Source organism: Theropithecus gelada, chromosome 6, assembly GCF_003255815.1.
Source record: "Theropithecus gelada isolate Dixy chromosome 6, Tgel_1.0, whole genome shotgun sequence".
Classification (NCBI taxonomy): Eukaryota; Metazoa; Chordata; class Mammalia; order Primates; family Cercopithecidae; genus Theropithecus; species Theropithecus gelada.
Genome location: NC_037673.1, coordinates 131,279,304 through 131,296,051, shown reverse-complemented (window position 1 = coordinate 131,296,051; position 16,748 = coordinate 131,279,304). Strand labels below are relative to the sequence as shown.

At 42.5% G+C, this 16,748-nt stretch overlaps 1 protein-coding gene across 4 annotated transcripts; it reads right to left on the bottom strand.

Moving 5' to 3' along the window:
* Positions 1-1,828: 1,828 nt before the first annotated feature.
* On the bottom strand, positions 1,829-15,784 carry C6H5orf24 (chromosome 6 C5orf24 homolog). Of its 4 annotated transcripts, XM_025388706.1 has the most exons (3): positions 15,252-15,516; positions 6,224-6,653; positions 1,829-4,206 (listed from the first exon to the last, which is right to left on the bottom strand). In XM_025388706.1, the coding sequence occupies exons 2-3, from the start codon at positions 6,648-6,650 to the stop codon at positions 4,166-4,168; spliced, it is 468 nt and encodes a 155-aa protein (XP_025244491.1). In that variant the 5' UTR covers positions 6,651-6,653; positions 15,252-15,516; the 3' UTR covers positions 1,829-4,165. The 4 variants fall into 4 exon arrangements, with proteins under 4 accessions (XP_025244491.1, XP_025244489.1, XP_025244488.1 ...); XM_025388704.1 differs by lacking the exon at positions 15,252-15,516 and adding an exon at positions 15,727-15,784 and having other exon boundaries at positions 1,829-6,653; XM_025388703.1 differs by having other exon boundaries at positions 1,829-6,653.
* Between the last annotated feature and the right edge of the window lie 964 nt (positions 15,785-16,748).

The following is a 16,748-nucleotide window of genomic DNA, read 5'->3' as shown; positions in this document are numbered from 1 at the left end:
ACACACACACACACACACGAAACATTAGCCAGGCATAGTGGCGTGCACGTGCAGTCCCAGCTACCCAAGAGGATGGGGTGGGAGGATTGCCTGAGCCGAGGGTTGAGGCTGCAGTGAGCTGTGATCACACCACTGTACTCCAGCCAGGGTAACAGAGTGAGACCCTAAAATTAAATTCTAGGTGATAAAGGGAGACTGCCTTCTCTTCAGTTGGTTAGCTTTTTCAAATGATCTGCTTGAGAATATGGGGAAATATAATTACAATGGAAAAATAAATATTACAGAAACTCTATGAAGAACTAGAAAAAATTGGACTAAAATATATTTAATAAATAAGTAATCCTGTGAGCCCAAACTGTCCATAACTATGATGGTGTAGATCTTTTCCCACATTAGGAATAGCCCACCTAATCAATAGCACATGGCCATGTATGAGTGAAAGGACTTTTAACAATCTGAGCAGGGCAGATGTAGTGTCTCATGCCTGTAATCCCAAGCCTTTGGGGGGCCGAGTCAGGAGGATCCCTAGAACGCAGGAGTTCAAGACAGGTGTGGGCAACTTAGTGAGGCCACATCTCTATTTAAATACACACGCACATGATAAAAAAAAAAAAAAAAAAAAAAATACAAACTAGCCAGGCATGGTAGCACATGCCTGTAGTCCTAGCTACTTAGGAGGCTGAGTTGGGAGGATCGTTTGAGCCCAGGATTTGGATGTTGCAGTAACCTGAGGTTGTGCCACTGTACTTCAGCCTGGGTGACAGAGCAAGACCCTGTCTCAAAAAATAAATAACAAAATGAGCTATGTTGCTTCTGTAATCCTAGCACTATGGGGGGCTAAGGCAGGAAGACTATCTGACGCCAAGAGTTCAAGTCCAGCCTGGGCAACATAGCAAAACCCTGTCTCTACAAAATAAATAAATAAATAAGCTGGGTGTAGTCCCAGCTACTTTGGAGGCTGAGGTGGGAGGATCACTTGAGCCCAGAAGTTCAAGGCTGCGGTGAGCTATGATCGTGCCACTGTACTTCAGCCTGGGTGTCTGAAAGAGACTGTATCTCTAAATAAATTTTAAAATGAGCCATCTTTAATATCTAATTAAAAAAAAAAACCATAGGGATCAATAATGTTTAAATTTAAGTATTAGTCTTTTAGTAGAACTATTTGTCTGATGCATCTTTTTTTATTTCTAGCTGTATTCTGATTTATCTTTGTTTCTCGCACAGGCTGGAGTGCAGTGGCGCAATCTTGGCTCACTACAACCTCTGTCTCCTGGGTTCAAGCAATTCTGTGTCTCGGCCTCCCAAGTAGCTGGGATTACAGGCAAGTGCCACCATGCTCAGCTAATTTTTGTATTTTTAGTAGGGATGGGGTTTCACCATCTTGGTCAGGCTGGTCTCGAACTCCTGACCTCGTGATCCACCCGCCTTGGCCTCCCAAAGTGCTGCGATTACAAGGGGGAGCCACTGCGCCTGGCCAGACACCAGGAGTTTGAGACCAGCCTGGGCAACATAGGTGACCCCATCTCTACAAAAATTAAAAAATCAGGCTGGGCATGGTGGCATGTACCTGTAATCCCAACTACTAGGGAAGCTGAGGTGGGAAGGCAGGAGGACTGCTTGGGCCCAGAAGGTTAAGGCTGCTGTGAGGTATGATCACACCACTGAACTCCAGCCTGGGTGACAGAGTGAGACCCTGTCTTTTAAAAAAGAAAAAAAAAAAAGCAAAATTCTAAGAAAAACACAAAATCTACAGTCATGAAAAAGGTTTACCATTTACCACTTAAGTACTTGAAAAGTACCATACTAAAAAACAAAGTAGTAAACACAGTTGGTTTTAAAGTAATGACTTTATTAATAAATATACATCCATATGATGATGTAGATACAAATCATGAACACTACTCCATTCCCATACACATAATTGCACACGAGTAGCTCAAGTTCATGGACATAAAAACATACACAGTATCTATTCAGACTTTTTACAGCAGAGGACAGCGTGCTTATTATCAGTTAACTGGTAATTATTTTCTCCAAAATTACCTGTGGAAAAAAGAAATTCTGAAAACTTAAAGAATCAAAGTGATCTGATTACTTTAAATCACACACTTGATTTACTATAGCATTAAATTTTCCAAAAATTAAATACATTATATGTGAGAGCACAGATTTATATATTTGGGGGGGGGGAGGAAAGATTCAGATACATCCTAGAGTTTAACAGCATACAGTTAAGCTATAATAAAAACAAAAATAGAATAGCATCAACATTTTTTATGTCCAAGGAAAAAAATGTTTTGAAAAACTGTTTGAATTCTTTATATTACTATAAAGGGACCATAAAATTTTACTGCATATAGAGACAATGACTGACAGAGTAGCAGTTATCAATATCCTCTGAATTGTTCTTTTAAAGCTTCTTAGAATATAAAGGAGAAATTTACTTTTTTTCTTTAGCTCACACACTGTGGTTATTTTTACACTGAAAGGGTCAACTTTAACCTAATAAATGGACCCAAATATATATTTTTTTCTCCTTAACTCAAAGAAACTCTATTCTTAGTTCATGAAAATAGACATGTAAATTCACACAAACATCAGTTTGGAATCAATATTACTTTGACAGATGTTTCTTTTAAAAAGCAAATAAAAAATATAAAGAATTTTTAGTCTAATTAAAACACTGATTTTTTTAAATGTCCCTAAATATTAAAAATTAAACCAGATACTACTCATTTTCTTCCAGTATATTGTGCCGATATATTTTTTTAATATCCAGTGCAAAACTCTAAAAGATAATATCAAAATCATCCTAAATATTAGTTATGCAAGGTTACATTTGTCAAAAAAAATGAAAATTTCATCTGTTATTAGCTCCTTATTTGCTAATATAATAAATAAGGCATGTTAAAGTACTTTTTAAAGAAAAAAGTAATGCAAACTTACTTGAATTGCAGATCATTTTCTGACCAACATTTAAATATAGAATAATAAAACGTATTTTGTGAAGAACAGAGTCACACAGTATAAAATTAGCAATTTACTGTTCAAGAAACAATCATACAGTGGGGGAGAAAAGGCCAGTTTTCCCCAACTGATTATATTAAAGTATAGGCAACTGTTTAACATGCTATTTCAGTGTTTATCGTAACAAGAGACAGTGTTAGAAAAGATGCACAATGTAGTCTTTAGTTTATATAGCAGTAAAAATATTTTAAATTTTTAAGACTTCATTCATGTTATCACTTAGATGTTTTTCTCTTCAGCACGGCACCAGTAAACTGTTCACAGGGAGAAAGGTAAGTGGAATCAGGAGATGCTCACCAGTGCATAGATATAATACTCCAGGTAACCGCTCAGATGAACAGTAAATTCAGCTTTCTAAATGATGTTATCCATTTACAACTGTAGCCATTTGCCCCTCCCTGTTGTGTTTTTTTTTTTCCTGGGACATAGCTCCTGATAATAAACACTGTTATGAACATGCCTCCTTTAGTTGATCTCACCATTTCATAAACATGTATACAAAATTCATTATACAATAATACACCTGTTTTATCTTCTGACACACAGCACAGCACCAGTAAGTAGATGTGCTGAAGGGTAGAGGAAGAGGAATGAATGTAGGAAAGGCAGGGGAGAAAGGGAAGGGCATGTATAACAAAATAAGGAAGGAAAATAAACTGAAAGGGAAATAAATTGTCAAATGGACTTACATAAAACACAACAATCAAATCTTTGACAATGGTGTGCATTATTCTATGGTAGAACATTAAACAACTGTCTTAGAAACTGGCTTGAAAAAGATTCTAAGCAGCCAACTGCTGAACATCATCTTGAGAAACAGCTAAATGACAGACACACGTGGAGAGTAGGTAACGAACATATGAATGAAGAGGCAAGCATTTGTGTGTGTCAGAAATTATACTATTCTGAGTAAATTATTAAAAATCTTGTATTTTAAGCTTCTGCAAGAAGAAGCTCTTGTAGCAATTTAGCTGCCAGAATGTTATAACTGATTACGTAGCCATCCAACATCGTTCTCTATGGTTTGTGCAAAGCTAATATTGTTGAGGTCACTGTCTTAGATGCCAGTGCACATAGTCCCCACATACAATGCAACACCTCTTACTGTAAAGAGCAGCATAAAGTCCAGCTCATTGTGTCAGGCATCACTGGAACACCTGAAGGCTTGCTGCTTTTTTCCTGATAAAAAAGGTACGAAACATGACATCCATTTGCAATCAGAGTTTGCATTAACTGAGAGCAAGCCCAAAAAACACAACATGTGCCCTTTTAAAATTTTAATTATTTTAAAAGTTTTTGGGTCCTGCAATTCTACATTTTAATCTCAAAGGCATTTAAAATCCCAAATATGAACATTGTAACTTTAAAGTTCAGTGGAATTTTTTCAAGTCTGAAGTTTATAATATTTTATTTAGAACAAACGCAAAATAAATAAAATGTGTAACAAGAAATACTACTATCAGAAAGGAAAAAAGAAAGATTTCCCTCTGTCCCTACTATACATATCTACCTAATGCTTTTTCTTCCTTTCTATCTTGCTTCTAAAGCAAACATCACTGGGGGAAAAAATCTTTTGGATGAAATGGTCTCACTGGAGCCACAGTAAGATTTTTAATTAAACTAACCAACATATTTTTTACATGTTTCATGCATAGATGGATTCCTATATGTTTCTTAATATTTGGGTTCTGATGGTTAGGAAACTGCATTCTGTTTATACCAGTTTTACAGTCTACCATTCAATTTATGTCCTTTGGTAGATATAAACCTGAAAACACAGTAAGTGCTAATGCAATGGGATAATTTCTGAGAAAAACTAAAAATGTTCCAAATAAATGAGCAACATTAAAAAATGGTTTTATTTATTTATTTATTTATTTATTTATTTGAGACGGAGTCTCTGTCACCCAGGCTGGAGGGCAGTGGCGCAATCTCGGCTCACTGCAACCTCTGCCTCCTGGGTTTGAGGATTTTCCTGCCTCAGCCTCCCGAGTAGCTTGGATTACAGGCATCCGCCACCACATCTGGCTAATTTTTGCATTTTTAGTAGAGATGGGATTTCACCATGTTGGCCAGGCTGGTCTTGAACTGCTGACCTCAAGTGATCCGCCCGCCTCAGCCTCCCAGAGTGCTGGGTGTGAACCACCACGTCCGGCCAATAAATGTTTTTAAACATGACACTTTAAAACTTTCTATATGAAAGGCAAAATATAGTGACTATAGCTACATGCAAACCTAGAGAATGTTTCTTTTTCTATTATATGAAATATGCTATCCTCAGAATGCACTATATTTCACCAAAAATGTAATGTGCAGTTTTTATAAAAGTTTAAATTTTCTGTAAATATGAATTGCTTGTAGTGTTTGGTATATATGCTCTTAGGCAATTAAAAAATACACAACCTATCACTGCTCAAAGGCAAACACTAAAGAATTATTTCAGGAATAATGGTTAAATCAATTAATGCCATGTAGATCAATAAATTACAAGCTGCTTAAACCTAGAACATTAAAAATAAGTTTTTTAACATTTGAAGTGGATGTAAATGCCAAAGCATACAAATATCTGTGTCCCGTCTTGTGAAAATAAATGTTACAAAAACTCACACAGCCATTACCTCAAGTAATCCTGATTCATTAGTTTGCTTTTTTGCTCCACCAGTTAAAAATACATTAGTATATTTATTATATTGTAGGCTTACTTCACAAACTAATAGGTATAATGGTTTCAGTTGTTTATCACATAAAGCATCTATTTAGAACAGCCCCAAAATAGTAATGAAACATGAGACATGACCATAACGCTAAAGGAAAAGCAAAAATGATTTAGTTAGGTGTTACACTTGAACCTATGTACAAATACAATGCCACTGCTCATGCCCTGAGTGCATCTGTCAGCATATGGCAGTTTTTGAGCAAAAGCAGGAAAAAAACCAAACAGGAAAACAAATTTGGAAAGCCCAGGCCATAAAATTATGTATATCAAAATAAAACCAAGAAGCTTTGGGATTATTCACAATCTTCCTTCTAAACCTGGCCCTCTTTTCCTGCCTCATTCACTCATTGGGTGGTTTGACTTCACTGCTAGTTTCCTCTACCCCGTGAACTGCTCTGCCATGCATCATAGGGTAAGGAAAAGCAGCAGTGCCACAGCCATAACCAAGATCGGCAAGACGGGATAGAGCTTTAATGCTACCTGGAGGTCTCCCTGGGCTGACTTTGTATCCCGCAGCTTTAGTTGTCCCCAAAGGTCTGCCTGGACTTGTCTTAAATCCAGCTGCTTTGGTGGTTCCCAGGGGTCTGCCTGTGCTGGTCCGGTATCCTGCTGATTTGGTGGTTCCCGAAGGCCGGCCACGCTTACCAGATCGGTTGAGATTCTTCTTTTTCTTTAGTTCGTCTTTTATTTCTATGCTTCTGCCACTTGTAGTCTGCAAGTGTGTTTCATTTAATGGGTCTTGCCTCTGACAAACCATTGGTTTGTGGTTGACTGTGTGGCTGTATTTGCTTTGCTGGGAGGAATATATGTCAAACTGATCAGCAGCTCTCATGGCATCTTCATTGAGGCAGGAAGGCTTGCCAGGCCCACAGAAAGCTGGATTACTGCTGGCAACAGGATGCATCATTTTCTACCAAAAATAAAAGACAAATATATATAAATACACATACACAAATACATATCTGTATGCAGCATTCAGTGAGAAAACAGTCTGTCTCCCAACAATTATGCAGGCTACCTAAAATTAGGCTGACAGGCAGGACTCCAGACCACCTATAAACAAACACACATCAGCAGATTCAAGGATACTTGTTCTTCTCAATTTAATCATGGAACAAACATCATACAAGATAACTCTATTATAATACTGATTTCATAGCTATAATGTTCTCCCGTTAGGAACTGGAAAAGTGTGTAAGTCAAAAACAAATGTTCTATTCTGTGGGCTTTTCTCTTCTAGATTACTAAACCTCAAAAGAATAACAGTAAAGCCAAGAATTCTTATTAACACAATTCTTTATTTCAGTTTGCCTGATGTTCTTGGAATGCCTCCTGTTGGCCTTTTATTGTATTTCTCACATGTATACTACTGGCCTGACAACAGTTTCCACAAGATGGACACTCCATCGTTATTTTAATTTATTATTTATACAGAACCCTGAGTATATGTTACACTTCACAAAAGACAGAATGTGCCAAGCAATGAACACAATCTCTACTGCTTCTTGGCCTTTTGGCTAAGATCAAGTGTAAAGAATACAATCTCTTGGCCCAAGGTACTGACTCTCTTCAAATATCCTCCAGCCCAATAGAAGGCAGTACCAATACAAAAGGTAAAAAAAGATTTCCATTAGCTAAAATGAGTGAACATTATACAAATCCTTACGACTTATACTACAAAAATACGGATGACAACCATAATACAATACCTCCTTTTTAAAAAAAATTTTTTTTTGAGATGGAGTCTCACTCCATCGCCCAGGCTGGAGTCCAGTGGCACAATCTCAGCTCACTGCAACCTCCGCCTCCTGGGTTCAGGCGATTCTCCTGCCTCGGCCTCCTGAGTAACTGGGACTACAGGCGCCTGCCACCACATTTGGCTAATTTTTGTACTTTTAGTAGAGACGGGGTTTCACCATATTGGTCAGGCTGGTCTCGAACTCCTGACCTCGTGATCTGCCTGCCTCAGCCTTCCACAGTGTTGGGATTACAGGCGTGAGCCACGGCGCCCAGCCAATACCTCCTATTTTTAAGGTATATTTATCAAGACAAAAAGTTCAATGTACAACGTTGCTTTCTCCCTTGATCATAAATATAGTGTCGATCATCTTCCCTTACACAAGCCCTGTGACTTATTAAAGAACAGTCCAGCCAGGCATGGTGGCATCAACTATTAGGGAGGCTGAGGTGGGAGGATCACTTGAGCCCAGGAGTTTGAATCCAGCCTGGGCAACACAGCAAGATTCCTGCTCTTGAAATAGGAAAAAAAAAAAAAAAAAAAAAAAAAGTCTCTATTTTGTCTGTAAGGATATCCCTGTGATTTTTTTTTTAATATATATATAAAGGACTTATTAAAACCACTACCACAACAAACCAGCTCTAAATAGCCATATCATTTAGACAGAGGAAATGGCAGGTTTTTTGTTTTTTTTTTTAAGATGGAGTTTCGCACTTTGTTGCCCAGGCTGGAGTGCAATGGCATGATCTTGGCTCACCACAACCTCTGCCTCCTGGGTTCAAGCGATTCTCCCGCCTCAGCCTCCCGAGTAGCTGGGATTACAGGTATGCGCCACCACGCCTGGCTAATTTTGTATTTTTATTTTGTATTTTCATTTTATTTTTTATTTATTTTTTCTTTTGAGACAGAGTCTCGCTCTGTCACCCAGGCTGGAGTGCAGTGGCGTGATCTCAGCTCACTGCAAGCTCCACCTCCCGGGTTCACGCCATTCTCCTGCCTCAGTCTCCCAAGTAGCTGGGACTACAGGTGCCCGCCACCACGCCCGTCTAATAGTTTGTATTTTTAGTAGAGATAGGGTTTCACCACGTTAGCCAGGATGGTCTCGATCTCCTGACCTCGTGATCTGCCTGCGTTGGCCTCCCAGAGTGCTGGGATTACAGGCGGGAGCCACTGTGCCCAGCCTGTATATTTAATAGAGACGAGGTTTCTCCATGTTGGTCAGGCTGGTCTTGAACTCCCAATTTCCGGTGATCGGCCTGCCTTGGCCTCCCAAAGTGCTGGGTATTACAGGCATGAGCCACCGCGCCTGGCCGGAAATGAGAGTTTTACAGAGACTACAGTATTATGTTGTGATGAGGAAAGAGAGATAAAGATATGGGTTCCAATTTGGATTTAGAAAAAGTCACTAATATATATTAAGGTCTAGCCCCAAGTTGTTAGGAGATATTTGTGTGCACCCTTCATACATGTGAAAGTGCACCAAAACTTCAGTTATGAAAACAGTTACTCCCAGAGGCTACAAACAGGTAATAAGGTTAGCCAAAACCACTGTAAACTTACTTTAGTTTGTAAAGGCAAAAGGAAATGAGCATGAAGTCACAGAATCAAATTGTTAAATTATGAAACATTTGCTGAAAATCAACAGATACACAGCAATTGGCAAGCTGGCTTAAAGTCTCAATTTGATGGAAAAACATCTACAGTGAGAAGCCACTTGTTTATGGCAAAAGCTTTTTAGACTTGAGAACATAAAACAAGACTGGGCTAAACACAAATATTAAGTGGAATACTTTTTTCACTCACTCCCCACAGATACAAGAACTAGATTATTGGCCGGGCACGGTAGCTCACGCCTGTGATCCCAGCACTTTGGGAGGCTGAGGCAGGTGGATCACAAAGTCAGGAGATCAAGACCATCCTGGCTAACACAGTGAAACACAGTCTCTACTAAAAATACAAAAAATTAGCTGGGCGTGTTGGCACGTGCCTGCAGTCCCAGCTACTCAGGAGGCTGAAGCAGGAGAACTGGTTGAACCCAGAGGCAGAGGCTGCAGTGAGCCGAGATCATGCCACTGTACTCCAGCCTGGGTGACAGAGCAAGACTCTGTCTCAAAAAACAAAAACAAAAAGAACTAGATTATTAATTATCATTTCTCTAGCTCAAATTCTAATTTCAGATGGGAAAAAAGACTCTCAAGATGAGTTCCAAATATAGTATTGGCTGAAAGTTAGCAATTTTTTAGCATTTTGTTATGTGCCAGATAATAAGCTTGGTTCTTTGCACATTATCTGATTTAATCCTCAGTACAAGCCTATAAGGAACATACAATATTAGCTCTATTTTACAGACTTTAAGCATTCTGCCAGGGTCACACATTAGGAAATGGTTAAGCCAAATATGACTTTTGATAATTCAACTTCAGAACCAACAATTTACCGTGTAGCATACCAAGGTTTTTCAATAGCAGCACTGTTATTTGGGTCAGATAATTTTGTGTGGTTTGTCCACTGCATTGTACAATGCTTAGCAGCATTCCTGGCCTCTACCCACTAGATGTCAGTAGCAACACCTCTCTCCCTTCCCCTAAATATGTGACAACCAAAAATTTCTCCAGACATTGCCAAACGTTCCCTGGGTGGGGGGGTTGGGGGGGGGGTGGGGAATCCACCCTTCACCATGAAATCGCTCGATTATACTAAAATGAAAACACAGACTCAACTTAAAATATTCTCACTTAAGTTTTTATTAACCTTTTTAGCATCTTCCTCACCAAATATCCACAAATTCTTTCTGACTGCAAAGTCAAAGATATTTGGTTTCCAAATGGAAGAAAAGCAAATGCCAGAGTTAGTAAAGACAACCAGGACAGCCACGATGGCTCACGCCTACAATCCCAGGACTGTGAGAGGCCGAGGCAGGCAGATCACCTAAGGTCAGGAGTTCGAGACCAGCCTGGCCAAAACGGTAAAACCCTGTCTCTACTAAAAATACAAAAATTTACAAAAATTTTTGGGAAAATTTTTTGGGGAAAAAAAAAAAGTTATGTGACTTACCAGGAGGGTATCAAATACATATAGATAGATAGATAGATATTTATGTATGTATAAAATATGTATATATATGAATATTCATAATCTATCAGCACTCAGGATATACAGTCTCAGCTTACATTATGTTAGGCTTTAGAGGCAAAATGCCACTATCCTTGACTCAGATATCAATCCACACCGGAAAAAACACACCATTAAAAAATTAGACGTGCGGCTGGGCATGGAGGCTCATGCCTCTAATCCCAGAACTTTGGGAGGCTGAGGCAGGCAGATCACCTGAGGTCAGGAGTTCGAGACTAGCTTGGCCAAAATGGTAAAACCCTGTCTCTACTAAAAATACAAAAAAAATTTGCCTGGCGTAGTGGTGCACACCTGTAATCCCAGCTACTCAGGAGGCTGAGGCAGGAGAATCGCTCAAACCCAGGAGGTGGAGGTTGCAATGAGCCAAGACTGCACCATTGCACTTCAGCCTGGGAGAAAAGAGTGAAACTCCAACCCAAAAAAAAAAAAGAAAGACATGCAATTTTTAAAAAGCAAGTATCTTGGCCAGGTGTAGTGGTTCATGCCTGTAATCCCAGAACTTTGGGAGGCCAAGGTGAGTGAATCAACTGAGGTTGGGAGTTCGAGATCAGCCTGACAAACATGGAGAAATCCCGTCTCTACTAAAAATAAAAAAAAATGTAGCCTGGCATGGTGGTACATGCCTGTAATCCCAGCTACTCAGGACACTGAGGCAGGAGAATCGCTTGAACCTGGGAGGCAGAGGTTGCAGTGAGCTGAAATCATGACATTGCACTCCAGCCTGGGCAACAAGAGCAAACTCCATCTCAAAGAAAACAAAAAACAAAAAACACGCATCTCCATTTCTCCATTCCTTTAATATTCTCCAGCATTTATGCCTTTACTTTGTATTATGTAAATTTAGTTCTGACATAACTCACGTTTATTGAGGGCCAACTCCATGCAAAACACTATTCTAAGCACAAATCGGTAAGAGTAAAGCTATTTATTCCAATGGAAAGATAATGAGACACTAACTTGGCCAGGTGTGGTAGCTCACACCTGTACTCCCAGCACTTTGGGAGGCTGAGGCGGGTGGATCACTTGAGGTCAGGAGTTTGAGACCAGCGTGACCAACAGGGAGAAACCCCGTCACTACCAAAAATGCAAAACTTAGCTGGGCATGGAGGCATGCACTTGTAATCCCAGCTACTCGGGAGGTTGAAGCAGCAGAATTGCTTGAACCCGGGAGGCAGAGGTTGCAGTGAGCCGAGATCACACCACTGCATTCCAGGCTGGGTGACAGAGTGAGACTGCCTTAAAAAAAAAAAAAAAAAGACCCTGCCCTAACATTTCTGAAGTGTAGGGCTTCTGTATGTTCTATATATTCCTTCCCTGCTACTGCCAAGAAATCAGAACAGTATTCTACTTAATAATTCATAAACAAGCCGGACAAGGAATTTAATATGAGAATTACTCATGTAAATAATTAACTTTAAAAACACAAACAGAACTAAAACCAATCCTTTCCTATTTTCAGACTTCAACTTTATTAAGTTGGGAATCAGCACTATTAAATGCTTGTGTGCATAACCATCACTATATGTTTACATGCAGGATACTTGTGTTTATATAAAAAGTATTTGCATAATGTGAGCTTAACCCTGAACTCCATAATGCCTTCCTCCTCCCACTTCAGGGCTATTGTTAAAACACTCTTTTTTTTCTTTTTTTTTTTCCTGAGACGGAGTTTCCCTTGTTGCCCAGGCTGGAGTGCAATGGTGCAATCTTGGCTCACCGCAACCTCTGTCTCCCAGGTTCAGCTGATTCTCCTGCCTCAGCTTCCTGAGTAGCTGGGATTACAGGCACATGCCACCACGCCCAGCTAATTTTTTTATTTTTAGTAGAGACAGGGGTTTCACCATGTTGGCCAGGCTGCTCTCGAACTCCTGACCTCAGGTGATCTGCCTGCCTCCGCCTCTCAAAGTGTTGGGATTACAGGCATGAGGCACCACTCCTGGTGGTTTTTTTTTTTTTTTTTTGAGACGGAGTTTTGCTCTTGTCCAGGCTGGAGTGCAATGGCATGATCTTGGCTCACTGCAACAACCTCCACCTCCTGGGTTCAAGCAATTCTCCTGCCTCAGCCTCCAGAGTATCTGGGATTACAGGTACGTACCATCATGCCACATTAATTTCTGTGTTTTTTTTTTTTTTTAAGAATAAACAAGGTTTCACAATGTTGGCCAGGCTGGTCTCGAACTCCCGAGCTCAGGTGATTCACCTGCCTTGGCCTCCCAAAGTGCTGGGATTACAGGCGTGAGCCACCGTGTCAGGCCAAAAGACTCTGATTGAACATATGCAAGCGACATTTCTTTTTTGAGACGGAGTCTCGCTCTGTCGCCCAGGCTGGAGAGCAGTGGCATGACCTTGGCTCATTGCAAGGTATGCCTCCCGGGTTCTCGCCATTCTCCTCCCTCAGCCTCCTGAGTAGCTGGGACTACAGGCACCAGCCACCACGCCCAGCTAATTTTTTGTATTTTAGTAGAGATGGGGTTTCACCGTGTTACCCACATGGTCTCGATCTCCTGACCTCGTGATCCACCTGCCTCAGACTCCCAAAGTGCTGGGATTATAGGCGAGAGCCACCGCACCCGGTCCCAAGCCACATTTCTTAAGAGTCAGAATGGTCCAGCGCAGTGGCTCAGGCCTGTAATCCCAGAACTTTTGGAAGCCAAGGTGGGCAGCTCAGTTGAGGTCGGGAGTTCCAGACTAGCCTGGCCTGGATAACACAGCGAAACCCTATCTCTACTAAAAATCCAAAAAATTAGTCAGGCACGGTGGCTCCAGCTACTCAGGCGGCTGAGGCAGGAGAATCGCTTGAACCCAAAGGCGGAGGTTGCAGTGAGCTGACTTTGTGCCACTGCACTCCAGCCTAGGAAACAGATTCCATCTCAGAAAAAAAAAAAAAAAAAAAAAGAATGAATACTGTATTTCTAGACGGTGTGGACTGAATAGAAGCCAAGAGTTATAGAACAGGCTGTCTAGACTATCAAAGATTAAAGATCATCTTTTTAAATAGTTACTGAGGCCGGGAGCAGTGGCTCACGCCTGTAATCCCAACACTTTGGGAGGTCGAGGCGGGCGGATCACAAGGTTAGGAGTTCGAGACCAGCCTGGTCAACATGGTGAAACACCATCTCTACCAAACATACAAAAACTAGCTGGGCGTGGTGGCGCACATCTATAATCCCAGCTACTAGGGAGGCTGAGGCAGGAGAATTGCTTGAACCCGGGAGGCAGAGGCTGCAGTGAGCCGAGATCGCGCCACTGTACTCCAGCCTGGGGGACAGAGTGAAACTCCGTTTCAAAAAACAAAACAAACAAAACAACCAATAGATAGTTCACTGAGCCAGGAGCGGTGGCTCAAGCCTGTAATCCCAGCACTTTGGGAGGCCGAGACGGGCGGATCACGAAGTCAGGAGATCGAGACCATCCTGGCTAACACGGTGAAGCCCCGTCTCTACTAAAAAATACAAGCTACTCGGGAGGCTGAGGCAGGAGAATGGCATGAACCCGGTAGGCGGAGCTTACAGTGAGCTGAGATCCAGTCACTGCACTCCAGCCTGGGCGACAGAGCGAGACTCCGTCTCAAAAAAAAAAAAAAAAAAAAAATAGTTCACTGAATGTACAAGAGTCAACTAAGAGCTTCTATATATCTGGACTGTGACTAAATTCGAATACTCAAAGCATAAGCTAAAACTTGCCATCGTTGAAGTTGTTTTATTGTGTTTAACTCCTAAAGTTTAAGCCCTAAAATGAGCTCTTCTTTATAGAACAATTCCTTTCTCTTCTCTTGAATGTGGCAGTCACTACTGCCAACATAAAGAACTGTAACTATTTTTAGTAACTTCACAAAGCATCCCTGAAGCTTTCTAAACATGGAGAAAGCGTCAAGAAACCCAAGTTCTGTTCTCCAAAGATCACAGATCACGTAACTCTCAGAGATTTATTTCAGGTCCGTATAATCATATACGTTTCATAATTCTAAATGAAGATTTGCAACTCAACTCAATTACTCACAAAGTCCATTCAGCAGAGGCCAATAGCCACGCACCCTGCCCCACTACGGGAAGTTTTGATAATAGGACTGCACATAAATAACGGCCTCCTTTGTCTTCTTCCTATCCTTAACTGGGCCCCACAGTGCACAAATAAGGTCTCCCCTTATTTTGACACGAGGCGTTTAGAATGTATTACCTGTTGTGTGCTGAAAGCGACTATTAACGTACTGGCAATAACAAGTTTGCAGAAGATGCACGCCACCCTAGAGAAAGGGTTGCGTACCCTCTAAAAAGCAAAATTCATAAGCCGCTGTCCGTCCACTCGGGAGTTCCGCAAGCGTAGAAGTCCACGGGCACTCCATTGGGACGCCGATCTGGAGCCGGCAGACTTTCATTTAAAGGCGGAGAGCGGACTGCGGATTCCGACCTCTCAAAGAAAAGAAAGGGGACCCCCTCCCCCCGCCGCAGGAGGAATGTCCCCCAGTAATGGCTCCACACCGGGGAAGAGCAGGCTACGTCCGGGACCCCTCCTCTCACTCCTGGCTACGCTAGGGCCCCTTGGCAGGAGGCCTCTTCTCCCCGGCCAGCTAGGCGCCAGTTCTCGCCGCCGCCCGACTCCACTCTCGGCCGGCTGACCAGCCCGCGCGCGCCCACCTACCTCAGCCGCTCGTAGACCGGCCCCTCCGCGCGTCTAGGGGCTTCCCAGCGGCTGGTAACCTCGCGCTGGCGCCGCTCCCTCCCCAGCCCGCCGCCTCTGCACGGTGCGGAGAACGGGCCAAGGCGGAGGGGCAGGCAGCGAGGGCGGCGGCGAGGCAGACGCTGGCTCCCAGCACCCGCCGCGGCCGCCGCGCACAGTCCTGCCCCGGACGCAGTACGAAGAAGCCGCTACCACCCTGTAGTGTTAGAGGCGGTGTGCGCGACCTCGCGAGGGCCGCGCACGCACACGCACACTCTCATCGCGAGACCCGATCTCCCGCCGCCGACCTGCACGCAAGCTTTGGGAGGGAGCCAGGCTGGCAGGCTGCGCTTGCGCGTCGTGGCCTTAGGCCTGGGCTGTTGGTGGTCCGGCGTCGACCGTCCCCAGTGGCTGAGGTTGAGAGACCTACCAAATGGGGAATTAGTAACTTCCTTACTTGTATTGGTTTTCACCACAATTCTGAGATGCTGGAACTCCTGCTGACCCCATTTCTTAGATACAGGACCTAATAAATGAAAATCAGGGGGGTTGGGACTCTTCATGCCCAGGATCATGTGATAATGAAAAGCCTTATTTTATGGGCCATCCTGATGATCCACGCGGATTACAGGCGTGAGCCACTACGCCCCACGGAATTGTCATATTCATTATTCCATAACCACAGGAAAGGATGGAACAACAAACTACCGCTATTATGTTTTTCTTGTGAGATATCTGACATATCAGTCACCTCACACAAACCCACTTCGAAGGGATTCATTTTCTTCCTCCTTCCTCCTGTGAATTTCCAGATGTCAGAATTGAGAGGATCCAGAATTAGGGCAGCTACTGAAAGGGAGACACTTTATTAAGCAATGGGAAGAGGCTAGAGGAGGATGCTTGCTCTTTTCCCCCATGTAATGAAGGCTATTTGAAGATGGACAATTCATAGTACTGAGTTCTACCGTAAGCACAGCCCTGGGCCAGATACTGCCTTGCCAGTAGGAAAGAAAGGAGGAGCAACAACTTTTCTGGACAAACACAAGCCAGGACACAACACACGAAACAAGCAAGCCCATTCATTCAACCTAGTAAGGGACTGGAGACAGATAAGCCATGTGAACAATTGATTAAACCTACACCAATAAAAACTCTGGACGGCCTGGGTGCGGAGGCTCACGCCTGTAATCCCAGCACTTTGGAAGGCCGAGGCGGCCAGATCACGAGGTCAGGAGTTCAAAACCAGCCTGGCCAACATGGCGAAACCCCATCTCTACTAAAAATATGAAAATTAGTCGGGTATGGTGGCGCGCACCTGTAGTCCCAGCTACTCGGGAGGCTGAGGCAGGAGGATCACTTGAACCCGGGAGGTGGAGGTTGCTGTGAGCCGAGATCATGCCACTGCACTCCAGCCTGGGACAGAACGAGACTCCATCTCAAAAAAACAAACAAACAATAACAACAACAACAACAACAAAA

Coding starts and splice junctions, on each gene's coding strand:
- C6H5orf24 (XM_025388704.1), bottom strand. CDS start 6,650: ATGATGCATCCTGTTGCCAGCAGTAATCCAGCTTTCTGTGGGCCTGGC.